At 40.0% G+C, this 16,137-nt stretch overlaps 1 protein-coding gene across 3 annotated transcripts in view; it reads left to right on the forward strand.

The window, feature by feature from the left end:
• Window positions 1-16,137, forward strand: part of SAMD12 (sterile alpha motif domain containing 12) — a 371,640-nt gene that overhangs the window by 146,742 nt on the left and 208,761 nt on the right. For all 3 annotated transcript variants that reach the window (XM_081071268.1, XM_081071270.1, XM_081071269.1), the window contains exon 3: window positions 15,084-15,213. In XM_081071268.1, coding sequence (XP_080927394.1) covers window positions 15,084-15,213 — 130 coding nt within the window. The remainder of the gene's footprint in view (window positions 1-15,083; window positions 15,214-16,137) is intronic.

Genomic DNA, 16,137 nt, shown 5'->3' on the forward strand with positions numbered 1-16,137 from the left:
GAGATATTCAGGGAGAAGTGTAAGCTTGAGCGTCATTGTCTTATTGCCAATACTGAAAGCCAATGGGACTTGAAATTGCTATAGGAGGGAGTAGAGATAGAGTAGAAGGGATCCCAGGCCAAACCCTGAAGCACACCATTTTGGGGTTGATCAGAGGAGGAGAAGCAGGCCAACAAGAATTAACTAGTGAGATAGAAAGAAAACCATCAGAGGGAAGTTATCTGAAAGCTAGAAGAAGGATGTATTTCAAGATCAAAGTGTGTTCTGTTGTGTCACATGCTACCAAGAGGCCACATGAAGGAAGGTTTAATATTGAAAGAAGTGATATCGGAATTAACAATCTGAACGCCTCAGTGGCTGTGACAAGATCATGTTCAGTGGAAAAGCAGGGAGGGAAGCCCGACTCCAGTGACAGTGCAAGGTGCTGAAACAGATTGTTCCCTCAGGCAATTCTTTGCAGATGCATTTTGTGAAGAGAATAGAAAAATGGGACAGGAGCTGGAGGTAGAAGTGAGGAGAGGGGGTGAAGGTTTTCAAAATACGTAGTGTTGAAAAATTGGAAACTATAAATGCCTGTTAACGGGGGAGTGGTTAAACTATTAACGTTTCAGTAGAACACAGTACGTGCATATGTGCATGTAGATATACATTCTTTTACATGGATAAAATATACCTCAATAACAATTTTTAAAAATAAATGTGGAGCTCGTACATGTAAGATGAAAAACTGAGCACAGTTATCTATTTCCTCTTCCCAGTGAATACCATTTAAAAATAATAGTAAAAGGAACATAAACATCAGTGGCAGTAACAATGAGAATGGAAGGGAGGAAGAAAGCCCAACGGCCAGATAATTATGCCTTGGGCAAAAAAAAAATAATGTCTCTTAAAGTGTGTGTGTGTGTGTGTGTGTGTGTGTGTGTGTGTGTGTGTGTGTGTTAAGTGTCTAGGATGAATTGGAGCATATTGTGTGGATGGTAGCGCTTCAGAGTGATGTCATCTTTATTATGGCATTGAGCAAGCGTTCTGAGTAATAGGTCACACGGGCAATAAGCTTAGCGCAAATACACAGAAATCCAGCTCTGTGCTCCATTACCTCACTTTTTAAAAAATGAAGAGGCAAAAATATAAACCAGATATTTGCAGGACACCTACAGGTAAAGTCAAATATAAGCAAAGAGAACTTTTGACATATGAAAATCCTCCTTTTGACATATGAAAATCCTCCTTTTAAAAAATGTAGTATCCTCAAAGAAATTCAGAACCACATGGCATTCATTTAAAAAAAAAAAATGCATCCATTAAAAAAAGTCCTGGATGCTTTGAAAAAAGGAACACATCAGAGAATAAGAGAGACCACGGAAAGTAAAAAGCAATTTTTGAAATAAATGTTCAAAGGTAGTAGATGATTTGGCCGATTAAATTGAGAAAAATCTCCCACCATGTAGAGCAGGGGTTGGCAGACTTTTTCTCTAAAGAGCTAGGAAGTAAATATTTTTAGGTTCGCAAGCCATTTGGTTTCTAACACAGTCATTCATTCTGGCTTTGTAACATGAATGCAAATTGGCATGGCCATTTGCCAATAAAACTTTATGAACACTGAATGTTGAGTTGCACATACATTTTACACATCATAAAATATTATTTAAACAAAATTAACCATTTAAAACATCACACTATCTATTGCATGGACCATAAAAAAAAAAAAAAAAAGACAAAGCAGTGGATTGGATTTGGTCCATGGGGCTATAGTTTATTGACCTCTAATGAACGATATGTAGGAAGAGCAAACTAAATTGTGGCGTGAATTGAAGCAACTGCTGACATGTACGAAAAGGAAGGCTGTTTGATTTTCATGTTGGGAAACTTCTTTGAGATTCTCAGCACATATGACATTGGACTTCTGAGAATGTAGTACAAGAAAAAATAATCCAAACGAGACTAATTGGCCCAGCGTTTGAACAGTATTTACACAGTCATTATCAGATAAATGAAGCTTATTGATTTTTTTAACTTTGAATCAATCCCCAGTCATAACATAGCAGATCAGGTAGACAGTATAGGACAAAAAATATACACTGTTAACCTTGACAATATAAAAATAATATTGTGGACGAGAGAAGGTGGAACTTGGAAGGAGAGGAACAGGGATACATAGGAAATATAAAAAAGGAAATGAACAAATAAAGAAAAAAATAAACAAGGAGTCTTTATTTGGAAAAATCATATAGATTTAAATATGCTATTTAAGCTTACAAAAATAATTAAGAACTGAAATTAATCATACCAGGATTAAACCAAGGAGAGTAGAGGAAGAAGCTAGTATATACGTGCTAATTCCTAATCATTCTCATTGGGATATCCACAGATAATTCTTTAAGTCTGATAAATTAAAGAGACTGAAAGGAGGAAACTATTAACAGGTTGCCCCTGGAAATTGCTGCTGGGGTTGGAGAAGGGAGATATTTGGGTTAAACCAGACTGTGTGATTTTTTACTTTAAAAAAGTTTCAGTGAGAAGAGATGGGACGAGAGACTGACATTTTCTACTATAAATCCTTTTGTATAATTTATTTTTTAAACCATGTATGTGCTTTCTTCAGTAGCCACATGAAGATTAAAAGTAAACAGGATGATTATAGAAGAATGAAAAATTACGTAAATTGTTAAGTAAATAAGGATAGATCATTTTTTGTTCAGAGGGGGCTGTGGCCATAAAGTCTTATGCATTGACATGGATTCTGGACAAACAGTTGGTAAAAATAAAGATAATTTTTCCAGTGCGATAAATCCTGGGTAAAATTTTCTTCAATTGTGTAAAAGTCGGTGTTTGAAAAGTAAATGTAAATGTATAAGGCAAAGTGTGTTTTTTCTGTTGTCATAATTTATCTTACCTCCATTTTATCTTCCCTATTCTATGTGTGTTGGTGAGATTTTCAAAAGTCTATCAATCTTAGATCGTGCCAGATTACTTGGCTGAATTGAGCAGTTTATGTGAACTAGGTAGAGTTTGCCCCTGTATTAGCCAGCTTGAGCTGCCATAACAAAACACCATAAACTATAGAGCATAAGCACCAGACACTTATTTTCTCATAGCTCTGAAAGTCCAAGATGAGGGTGGCACATGGTCAGATTCCGGTGACAACTCTCTTTGTTTGCACACAGCCTCCTTCTTGCTGTGTCTTTACATGGCGTTGGTGCAGACAAAGAACGTTGTGGTGTCTCTTTTCGTATTGAAACACTAACCCATTGGATCAAGACCCCACATCATGCCCTCATTTAATCTTAATTAATTCCATAAAGCCTCACCTCCAGGTACAGTCACATTGGGGGTTACAGATTCAACGTATGCATTTCGGGGGAGTATAAAGATACAGTCTTTAACAGCCCCCACGGAATTATGTTGTCAGTTGGCTGAAGTGAATATACAGACAGATTGTTTTGCCACTGAGAAGTCATGGAGCTGGGGAGTGGCTATTCTTCATGTAGGCTTAACTTTTAAAGCCCCAGAACACTAGTATTGGATGCTTTGCGTAGACCCAACCCCTACCCTACTCCAGAGTTTTTAGGCTCTCCAAACCCTGCCCCTGGTAAACACAATTGCGACAACATTTTTCATGCTTTTGTTTTCTCCTGAGTGCCACAGCATGGTGGCCACAACTGCCCTAAAACCTATCAGCCTTCTCTTTTCTGTAAAATCATCTAAAGTAAACACTTGGCCTTTTAATTATTTCATTAGGTCTTCACAACAACTTTGTTAGATGGGCAGAGGTGTTTTTATTCACATTTTCCTGGCAGTGTAATTGAGAGACAGAAATTAGCGCTGCCCGGTTGTCCAATGTAGAAAATGTGCCTGCTTCCATGGTAAAGAGATACATAGCTCTGGACCAGGGGTCAGATAATTGCTGCCAAACCCAGGTGTATGCTTGGCATACCCAGGTTAGGACAGAGGCAGGGGCTTTTTTGTTGTTGTTTTTTTAAAGTCTATTGGGGTGACAGTTGTTAGTAAAGTTACATAGATTTCAGGTGTACAATTCTGTAATACGTCATCTATCACATTGTGTGTTCACCATCCAGAGTCAGTTCTCCTTCCATCACCATATATTTGATCCCCTTTACCTTCATCTACCACCCCCTTCCCCCCCCCCTTACCCTCTGGTAACCACTAAACTATTGTCTGTGTCTATGAGATTTTGTTTCTTCATTTGTTGGTCTTGATCTTTTGTTGTTTTCTGTTTTATATACCACATATCAATGAAATCATATGGTTCTCAACTTTTTCTGTCTGACTTATTTTGCTCAGCATAATAATCTCAAGACCCATCCATGTTGTCACAAAATGGTCCTAGTTCACCTTTTCTTATGGCAGAATAGCATTCCATTGTGTATGTATAGCAGGGTCATTTTTGACCAGCTTTATCTTCATTGATTCCATTAAGGAAGCAGTCCAGCCCTGGAAGCCACACTAAGATCTATTTTTCACGTCTATTTTTCCCTGTGTCCGTCAAGCTAGAGTGACATCATGAAGTAAGCATCTCACTAGCAATGTGACCTTGGATGAGTGATTTCACCACTCTAAGCCTGTTTTCTCTCTAACCTGGAAGTAGTAACTACATTGTAGGTTGTTGGGAAGATGAAAGGTGATTTATCTAAAATATTTAAAACAATTCTTTGCATATACTGTGTTACAAAATTGTGTCTAACGACTTATATGTGTCTGGAATTATGTATGCATGCCTGGAATGGCATTCACAAGCTTCTGTCCATTCCCGAGCCTGATTTGGTCAGACTTAAGCGGGCATGTCCTCATAGTGATTTCAGAGGAATAAGAAAGAGTATAAAAGCATGAAAGGCCACTTGAGAACTCAGCTCAGACCTGGCCCATCATCACCTCTGCCTTGATCTTTTGGTCAAAGCAGGCCACAGGGCTCTCCTTCGCTCTCCCCTCAACCCCAACCCAAGAGATGGAAAGATAGATGCCACCTTGGGACGGAAGGACCTCGGGTCATATTGCGAAGGGTCATTTTGCACTGAGGACATTTTTGTTATCGATCTACCACATTGTTATTCCAAAGGAATTGTTGTAGAGCTCGGAAATGGTGATGATGATCAATAACCATTTTCAGGGTTCATATTTGTTTTCATTTTTGCTTTCGTCATGCTTTCATTCACCCAACCGTCACGCTGGGGGTTTGCCCCTAAGGCACTTGCTCCGAGCGTACGTGCACCTTTGCACCTTGCACGCCCAGCATCTCCCATAGAGCGTGCTCATCCGGGCAGGTGAGTGATGTGCTTTCCTGCTGCACTGAGACAGGGCAGACACCAAATACAGCGTGATCCTCTCCCTCCATATTTCTCTTGGCAGGTGCAACAAGCTGGGCTGCTAGAAAAAGCGGGCCTTGATAACCAGAGCCATCTGGGATGCCAAAGACATCTTGTTTCCTGTTGACCGCCTGTGCATGTCTGTCTATTCCCTCTCCGAGCTTTCATTGTTAGAGACCCTGATGCCCAGCGGCGTGCATTTGGGAGGCAGCGCCTCTTACCAGCATTACATGCAAGCGTTCACTTCACAGCTTGTGAGCAGTAGTGGCGACACATCTGGATGGTGCTCCTTTATAAATAGCTCCACCAGGTGCCTGGGGAATCCGGGATGTGCCTTTGACATGGGATTATGACACTTTGTGCAGGACTGTCCCTGGAGACAGGGAGGATCTCACTCTGAGTCGGAGGGAAACCAGTAGCACAGCCTGTCACTGGAAGATACGAGGTGATAATGTGTGTAGTGCAGGGAAGGCCGGCCCGGGTAAGAAGGAGCTAGCCTTTACTTGGCTAATTGGGTTTCTCTTTCTCTGTCTTTTTTCCCCCCTGTTTCTGTATTTCTTTTTGTTCTTATACAGACCTTTTCCACTGGTGCCATTTTTTTTTTTAATTTTATTGGGGAATATTGGGGAACAGTGTGTTTCTCCAGGGCCCATCAGCTCCAAGTTGTTCCTTCAATCTAGTTGTGGAGGGCGCAACTCAGCTGCAAGTCCAGTTGCTGTTTTCAATTTTAGTTGCAGGGGGCACAGCCCACCATCCCATGAGGGAATTGAACTGGCAACCTTGTTCTTGAGAGCTCGCGCTCTAACCAACTGAGCCATCCGGCCACCCCTCCGGAAGCTCAGCAGCAGCTCATTGTCTTCAATCCACTTGTGGAGGGTGCAGCTCACTGGCCCATGTGGGAATCAAACCGGCGACCCTGTTGTTCAGAGCTCGCGCTCTAACCAACTGAGCCACCCGGCTGTCCCTCCACTGGTACCTTTTAATACTCCTTTCTTTAATACTCTTGATACAACTCAGTTGTTTTTCTTTGGGTGTCAGCGCACTATACCTAATCCCACCTAATAATGCCTGTAACTCAAGTTGGCCGGACTCCAAAGACTCTGCCTGTGTCCACTGCGCTGTGCTATTGCCACCCCGAATCAGGCTTGGGAAACTAGCAGGAGAGTGTGTTAACACCATCTAAGAGATAGGAAGATATACGTTCCTGAATACGTAGTATGTGGCAGGTACTTTTAAAGTGCTTTTGATACATCATTTCTAATCCTTCCACCAATAACAAGATAGGTAGTATTTCCAGTGTGTTGAGGAGCTTGTTTAACCAGGTTGATTGACTGGCCCAAGGTCACAGTGCTAGTAAATGCTACAGCTGGCCTTCAGTTCAGTCTGCAGGATTCCAAATGCCAAGACTTTTTCATTACATCATTCTCTGTATCAGTATAAAAAGAAAAAAAATGGAGGATCAGAAATGTGAGCTATCGTGCTAAGAATTGGAGTGCTAGAATGACTCTGCTTTTTTGGCTCAATATAAGAGAAATCTAATCAGAGGAAAGGCTGTTTTATTCCCAACCTGGGAATGTCAAGAACACAGCTGGGACTTGAACCAGTTTTCTGACACTCAAGGATATAGGCGCTATGAGATACGATGCTGGACCAGACAGTTATTTCATTCGTTCAACAAATAATTATTGAGTGCCTGCTCTGTGCCAGGCACTGTCGTCAAGTTTGGGATTCTTCACAAAATAAGAAAGATCCCTGCCCTTGTGGAGGTTGCAAGGACACTGGAAGAGACATAATAAACAAGATACAAAATAAGTTGAACTGCGTAGTGTGTTAGATAACACTTGCTGTGGAGAAGGAGACTAGAAACAGTGAGAAAGATGATGGAAGTCTGGTTTTGGCTTCAATACAAAACACCATAGTTTGGAAGTTTGGAAGCTCCAGAGGGAGGACTGCTGCATTGTTTTAAAATAGGGAGATCAGGATAGGACTCACTGAGCAGGTAGTATTTGAGCAAAGGCTTAAAGGAAGTGAGGAAATCAGCCCTGTGGGTTTCTGGGAGAGAAGCATTCCAGGCAAAATAAGAAGTGGGCATAGTTGGTATTTGTGAGCAAGGATGAGGCATAGTGAGAGCAGAATGTATTATGGAGGGAGCAGTAAAGCTGACATTGGAAATACTGGGTAACCAGATTGCTTAAGGTTTTGTAAACTATTGTAACGATTTAAAATAATCAAATATATGGTGATGGAAGGAGAACTGATTCTGGGTGGTGAACACACAATGTGATATATAGATGATAGATGATGTAATACAGAATTGTACACCTGAAACCTATGTAGCTTTACTAAACATTGTCACCCCAATAAACTTTAACAGAAAGGAAGGAAAGAAGGAAGGAAGGAAGGAAGGAAGGAAGGAAGGAAGGAAGGAAGGAAGGAAGGAAGGAAGGAAGGAAGGAAAGAAGGAAGGAAGGAAGAAGGAAAAAGATTGATTTAAAATAAGGGCAAGGGACAAACAGAATGACCTTCAGTATATTAGGTAGCTAGAGGAGGTCATCTCAGTACATCATGATAGTGTTTTGTTTTGTTTTGTTTTAATCAGTAGTGTAGGAACGTTACTGATGAAAGTACACCGAGATATGGATATACTTAAAGGTAGACCCATCAGGTTTTCCCAATAGATTAGATGGGGAATGCAAGAGAAAGAGAGGAGTCTATGATAAATTCAAATTTGGGCTTCAGCAACAGAAGTATAAACTTTCAGATAAGATGAGAAAGACAGTTTTGAGGAGACTAACGGGAGTTCAGTTTTGGACATGCTGAATTTGAAATATTTACTGGTTATGTACATGTAACTGAAGTCATCAGCCATATATATGATTCCGTAGTTTGGAGAGAAGACTGAGCTGGAGATAACAATTTGGGATTCATTAGCATACACCATGATTTAAAAAAAAAAAGGCGTGAGACTCAGTGGAGAACAATGTGTTGTGTGAAACAAAAATCATTTGGGGAGCAGGGTGAAAAAGGAGAAGGGTTTAAGAAATGCAAATTTGTAGTTACGAAATAGTTATGGGGTATAAAGTACAGCATAAAGAATATAGCCACTGTTGTAACAACTATGTTTGGTGTCAGGTGGGTACTAGACTAACTGGGAGATCACTGTGTAAATTATATAAATGTCTAACCATTAGGCTATACATCTTAAACTAATATAAAATAATATTGAATGTCAGCTGTACCTGAAAAAAATAATTTTAAAAAAAGCAAAATGGAAATCAGTGCAGTGGGTGGTGAGATTTGTCTTATATTGCTCCAAAGGCAGGACTCAAGAAACAGTGAGAAAGATGATGGAAGTCTGATTTTGGCTTCTATACGAATGGCCTGTTTCACAAGATGCCTTTTCTGATGCTGCACATTTTCAGGAAGAGTCTCAAATCTAGATCATTGAATTTTATGCAGCTCCCGAAAGAGAGAGAGAGAGAGAGAGAGAGAGAGAGAGAGAGAGAGAGAGAGAAAGAGAGAAAGTAATTATTTTCTATTAGGGGATGATAGTTGGTCTTTATTTATCGAAGTAAAGTTGTTTACACACACACACACACACACACACACATACATAAATATATTCATCAAAGTCCAGATTTACAACCACCATTTTAAATGTCTTACAGCGAATTGGATTCTTGCCTTGGGTTTAAGTTTGAACTTACTGTTTAGATTCCTTCAAACTTTTGGTTTCTGTGAGTGTGGTTCCAAGCATTTAAGAATGAAAAAGACCATCATTAAATTCAATATGAACAAATTAAGGGAACAGATTATATCAGGCCAGGCTTTTTTTTTTTTTTAATGGCACCACCATAACGACGTATGAGAACAGTGGTTCTCACACTTTAGTCCCAGGACCCTGCTGTGTTCTAAAAAGTTATTAAGGACATCAGAAAGCTTTTTTTACATGGATAGTGCAAATATAGGCAAATAAACCAATACTCTGGTTAAAGGATCTCAGATAATGGGTTGACACCTGCAAAACAAAATTTGAGGTTCATAAAAATTTTCCTTCAGGATAAGAGAGCCCCAGTTGCACAGAAATTCATTTGAAGAAGACTCAAAGTTTTAGATTTCTTCCAAGTTCAGTGTGGGAGCCGATGGTGTGACTCGGCAATAATAAAGGTTTAGGCTTCAATAATAGGGCACTGTCTTTGAAGGAAATACTAACAAGCTACAATGCCCTGTGGAGGAAACTAGAAAGTATAAGGTCTAAAACAGATGCCATGTAAAAAACAGTTGAAGAAATGAATAATGCCACACCGTATCCTTGGAGAAATGACTATCATTGCTTATACATTTCTGCTACTTAGAGGTGCAGTGCTGCTCAGAAGAGATCAGCATCCCACATACAGAAGTATGAGACGATCCAGGTGGTATTAAAGCAGTGGTTAGAGATGGAAAGTTTTGAGAACACTAGATATCTCTAACTTACATTCATCTAAGAGGTAATGTGTTCAACTTTGCTAGTAGAAACCTACTAGCAAAGAGACGTCGTCTCTTTGGAAGGCATGAAATTTAAGAGCTTCATTCACCATAAGGTATTTTGGTCCATACCCCTAGAATGGCCCAATGGATCTCATTAGTTACCCTGGAAACCGAATACAATGGAAGAGATACTATTTAATTTTTTTTTTCTGAACACCTTCTTTCATGAAAGAGTTAAGGTGACAAAAGAGGACATTATTGGTACTTAAAAGTTAATTAACTCAAAATGCCAAGTGTTATGTGAATTTGCCTATCCTTTCTTGTATTTAGAGTCCCTTTTTGGGTTAATGAGCATCAAAAAATGCTAACGTAGACATTGATGGGTTGTGTGTTCCTCCTCCTGCCCCTCCAGTTTCCTTTCTACAATCTTGAGAAAGATTACACAATGAAAGCCAATAAAATAGACTGGGAACTAAAGAAACAACATTGTCGGATGGTAAGAGAAGGAAAAGGCAATGTTTAGAGCTTGCAAATACTTGCTTATACATGGGAAGCTGCAAATGTGTTTACCATTTTATAATATTTGACCTTAAAGCTCACTTTGTCCTTCTAGTAGATGGAAGCCATCTCTGCTTTCTCTACTGTTTTGACAATCAACTCACTGGGCCTCATTTAAGCTTACCTAGTTAAGGGTTTGTACAGCCATCCAGAGCTTAAAATTGCCGTGTTCTCCTATAAATCCAAACCCTGGAAATTAAAAGAGGATTTATGTTGCAAAACAGATAAGGGATAATTGGATTACAAAATAAAATTTACCTTTAAAAATGTTTTGTGTATGTTCTTCCAATAACAAACTTCTTTGATGCATTTAATGATTTTTATTAGCAGAAAAGCTTCAAGTTTACCTTGAAGAACTTAAAACTTGAGTTGTTTTCAGTTCAGTACAAATCAGAGATTACTGTAAAGCATCGCTGAAATTTTTGTATAAAATAGGATCATTTAAAAAAAAAGTAATTTGCAAAACAACTTTCTCTCAGAAAGGTGTCTTTTGCATAAAGCAAGGACTTCCTGTAAAACAGGAAGTCAAGGCTATTTCAGCTTGTCTATAGAAAGGACAAGCCTGGGATCCTGCTTGTGTCACCAATGCAAACGGGTTAAAGTAACAAACTGCCTCCGGCCTCTCTCGGGCAGCAAAACAAACCAAAACTGTCTCTAGAGTTATAAATCCAGAGAATGCTGTAGTCGACTGAACATGGAGAAAAAGAACTGAGGCAAATGTTTTATTTTTAATGTTTGCCTTTGGGCAGGATATTTTTTTTATTAGTTTACTATTTCTAATAAATATGAAATACTATATCTGGGTGTATGAACTATTATTATTTTGGTTTAGGCTCCTACTGTGGGAAAGAAAAAACACAGCACATCAGAGACAGTTATCGTCTAGAGTGGGTCTAAATAGAGGTGTGAGTGTTGGTGGCCGAGGGCCGTGAAAATACTAACACTGTGAAACTATTAGGAATTGACAACTCCGCACTGCCCAGTGGGACAATGTGATTAAACAGGTTGATGTGAGCTGAACAAAGGCTTGTTGTTTCAAATTGCACATAGATATAAAGGTCAAGCTCTATGAAGGAATCAGATTATGACATTCACTCCCCAAAACCTGGTTGCTGTTGGGGATGGGACATCACGATAGAAGGAGAAGTAGGGAGGTGGCCTGAGGTGTTACACAGACAGAAGTTCAGGCAGAACAAATGAAAATCTGCTCTGAGAACCCAGAAAACAGCACCAGACTGGAACAACTGGAGTCATGATGGATCTTAAGTTAATGAGAAGCAAACAAATAATAATTTCATAATGAAGCCAAGACTCCTACCACTATCTGATTACCGAGAGACAACAGTGCTTATTCACGGCAGGAATCTCCATCCCACCTCGTTTTGTTTGCTATACCAGTTCACGTGGAGGCATTTCCCTTTAAAAGCTCTGAGTTTATTGCTGTCCAAGCAAGTGATAACCAAATGACTGCTTAACAAGAGTCTCTTCGGAAGAAAAAATGAACCAGCTCCTGGAGGGTTAGCCTCATTTATGATAAAAGTTAAATTTATAACAAAAGCATACATGATGGGCTGGTGAGGACGTGTTCTGAGTTGACTTGGCACGTTTGAGTCCATCTCCACCTCAAGTCTCCAGGTGATTGGACTTGTCTTCGTGCTAAAGGTCCTCTGTTTCCTGGGAAATGAGCAAGTTAAAGAACAGCTCTCCAGGAAGTTTAGTATATTGATGTATAAGCACCTTTATCCTCTTGCCATTCCCTTCCTAATTTCCAGCTTTCTGTAACTGGTTTATAGGCGTTTTCCAAAAAAAAAAAAAAAAAAAAGTGATTAGCTTTACTTGCAGGAAGCTTGCAAGGGGTTTCAGGGTAATGATGTGCCAGCTATGAACTCATTCTGCTAATCTGAAGGAAAATTTCTAGAGCAGGAAAGAGCCAGATTCAGAAGTGCTGACTTGTGAAACGTGGCAGCAAGTGCATGTCTCGCTAAAAGAGCCAAAATACTAGTATCCTAATCATGCAAAGGAAAGGAGGTGATGACGGGCCAAAAGGGAAAAACTAAAGCATCAAAACATTTACTCATTTGTACCATCCACATCAAAGCTCCTTCTCTCACATCAAAACTAAGGAAGCAATTGATATGGTTGCAAACAGAGGTTACAGGGACAAGGGCTGGCAGCTTGTGACCGGGGATGTAGGGTCAAAGGAAGAGGCCAAGTTTGGTTAGGAGCCATATGAGCACAACACAAGGGGGTGGAGAGCAGCAAGGGCTAGACTTGAAATTCATTGCTGAGTAAATAATAAGCAGGTCTGTGAACCCAAACTGCACCCAAACGCAAGAACGGCTTCATTTCATTAATTCAGTCACGTATTCATTGGCCATTAGAGCGTCTATTACATGTAAGATACAAGGGGGAGAACAGTTATAACACTTCTATCCTCACTGAGCATATAACTTAGTGTTCGTTGTTAGGGTTACAAAACAAATTACCCCAAACTTAATGGTGGAAGGCAACAATTCATGATGCTCATGGATTAGATGGGTCAGGAATTCACTCACAGCTCAGCAGGGATGGCTTATCCCTGTGTCACGGTGTCTGGGGTCCTCCGCTGAAACGCTCAAAGGCTGGAATCATCTGAAGCTTGTTTCCACATTTCTCTGAGGGCTTGTGTTGCTAGTTGCAGTCAGCTGTGTCCTTATCTCGGTGCTTGGCCAAAACTCCTACACACGGTCTGTCTCTTCACGTAGCCTGGGCTTCCTCACAGTATGGTGGCTGGGTCCCAAAGGAGAGTGCCAGAGAGGGTAAGCCAGGCAGAAACTGTCTGGCTTACCCTCAGGAGTCACATTCATAGATAGCATCAATTGTGCTCATTGGTCGGGACCATCACAGACTCTGCCACACTTCAAGGGGTGGGGAACATCAACCCCAAATACAAGTGGAGGAATGCCAGTCACAGGAAATGAAAAGTAGATATGTGTGTATGTATGTATGTATGTATGTGTACATACACATGTATATTTGTACATATATATGTATGTACATATATATGTATATACATTTATATATGTACATATATAAAATCATCTTTGGAAAATAAAATCTATCACAGTAAGAGTGAAAAAAATTACTACAGCACAAAGTAAAACGTGATAAGTATCGTTTGTGATTATTTTGTAAATGATGGCGCACATAATCGTACAACTGGAAATACACTAATGAAAATAACACCTGAGCACTATGTTTTCTAAGCTTGAATCACTTGCATGTCACTTCCTCTATATTTACTATTATTATCTGTACTATTGTTTTCTTAACGTTTTCTTAAAATTGACCCACTGTTTTTTTTTTCGCTGAAGTTTGTTTTAAAAGCAAACTAGATATTACTACCAAAAATAAGATTTATTTTTGCCATAATTTATTTGCCATAATATAGAAGCAACCTTAAATATAATAAAAGTAAAACAGAACAGTTACAAGGTGCTAGATGTACTGCCTTCTGTTGAAGGATTTGAGGATGAAGGGACCCCTCTCTTTGTCAAAAAATACTTTAGCAGGTGTTAGAAAGATGTGAAATCACACTCATAAAATTGAGGCTCTCCCCTTGACTTCATCTGAAAGATTGAAAGAGAAGCAAAAGCCAGTGATCCCTAGTGAGGAGATGAGTGATATTTATGGCCAGGTCTGTGTGCCACCCACATCTTTTTAAAAGACTGTCAACATTATAATCCTACTTTGTTGGCAAATACTGATCCAGAATAATAAAAATTATAGGTATTTTTACCTATAATTACCATATAAGATATGGTCTTATTTTAAAGTAAGACTGGGTATAATATAATATATAATACCGAGTCTTATATTAATTTTTCCTCCAAAAGACGCATTAGAGCTGATGGTCCGGCTACTTCTTATTTTCGGGGAAACACAGTAGCTAAGCTTTCTTCCAGCCCCAACCAAGTTTCTGGGATCCATGAGGAAGACCAGCATCTAGCACCATTGCTTATTGTTAACTAATGAATGTGTTTGTAACCCACCATCTGTTAAAAGCTGGGTCCTTGTATCTCTGTGTTTGGCTTGGTTTTTTAAACACCTCCTTGAAAGATCCAGTGTGTGTTCAAGGGCCACGTAAGGTCCAGCTACCCTCTTTATCTTATTACCATTCCCCACACGCCTGCAGAATTGACTTTTGCTTCCCCACTGTGGCATAACTAATTTTCCGAGACTTTACAGGACCTCCCTCAGTCCATAGCTCCCAGGCCAACTTGCACTTTTTAATCCGCAGTATCTAAATCCTATAACATTCATTTAAAAAATAATTACTAGCACCTGCCAAGACCAGTGTTGTACTAGGCCCTAGAGATATCAGCAGACAAAAGATAGGTACTTTCTTAGCATACAGAGAAAGGCCACATGGAGGCAATGATTTCCCCCCTAAAATTTAATTAGTTGCTTAACAAGTCTATTGTCTTGTTGTTAAATGTATTCATCAGAAAATACTCTTTCCTGGAGATTTTCCCCAGGAGAGATGACATCTCGAGGGGAGGTGTGATTCTCATGGGCTTTTCCACCTGGAGCTTTCCTCTCTTGGTTTTCAGGGCTAGAAAGAAGGTCTGCTGAGGTTAGGAGGACACAAGCAAGATATTGATCTCTGGGGAATCCAGCCCGTAGCCTTTACCACATTCTAACAGTAGCGCCTTTCTAGGCATTAACAAACTCCTTTTCCTTCTTTATTTACAGTCAGCTGCAGTGAAACTGTCAAAACCAGTGGCTCTGTGGACTCAGCAGGATGTCTGCAAGTGGCTGAAGAAGCACTGTCCGAATCAGTATCAGATCTACAGTGAGTCCTTCAAACAGCATGACATAACTGGTAAAGTATGCAATATCCAAAATATTTCTCTCCCCCTCTCTCTCCCTCTCCCCATCACCATGGCCTTTCCCATACCCTTGCAACGAGACAGCATCTTCCTGCTGAAATTTTCTGACATCAGTTGACTTTAAAAGGAGCGATCAATTCCAGAGCCATGACAGCCATGCTACTTTGACGTTATTCTAGAGAACCATGGATTTTGAGCGTCCATTATAAAAGGATGTGGGAATCACGGTAAGGGGTTGGCGGAGTCTAGAGAAAAGAAAAGCAGTCGTAGAGAAAAGGAAGGGAGGGAATCTTTCAAATTAGCTTGGTTACAGGATCAGGAGGTAGATGTTCTAAGTAGAAAATATTTCTAAATAGGAAAATTCTGAAGTGAATATGGTACTACTCACTTACTATCCCTGAGATAAATACCTTCAAAGCACAAATTTAGATCAAGGGGCTCTGAGAACTATATGTGGTGGTCAAAAAAGCAGTTGGAAGCAGAAAACACGACAGTGTAATAAACTGTCAAAGCCCTTAGGCTCCAAGTCTCTTAATTGGAGAATGGAGTGGCCAAGGGGGAGTGGGCAGGCCCACCGTGGGAGCCCAGACCTCGCCTGCCCTACTGCCCTGAGACTGCTTTATGTGGCAGCATTCCTCCCTCCTTCCTCCTCTGTAAACACCATGATAAAACATAGGGCCTTTCACTGATATGTGGTATATAAACCAAAAACAACAAAAGAACAAGACAAACAAATGAGAAACAAAAACTCATAGACACAGACAATAGTTTAGTGGTTGCCAGAGGGTAAGGGGTTGGGAGGAGGGAGATGAGGGTAAGGGGGATCAAATATATGGTGATGGAAGGAGAACTGACTCTGGGTGATGAACACACAATGGGATTTATAGATGATATAATACAGAATTGTACACCTGAAA

This window comes from Rhinolophus hipposideros (genome assembly GCF_964194185.1).
Source record: "Rhinolophus hipposideros genome assembly, chromosome: 13".
Taxonomy (NCBI): Eukaryota; Metazoa; Chordata; class Mammalia; order Chiroptera; family Rhinolophidae; genus Rhinolophus; species Rhinolophus hipposideros.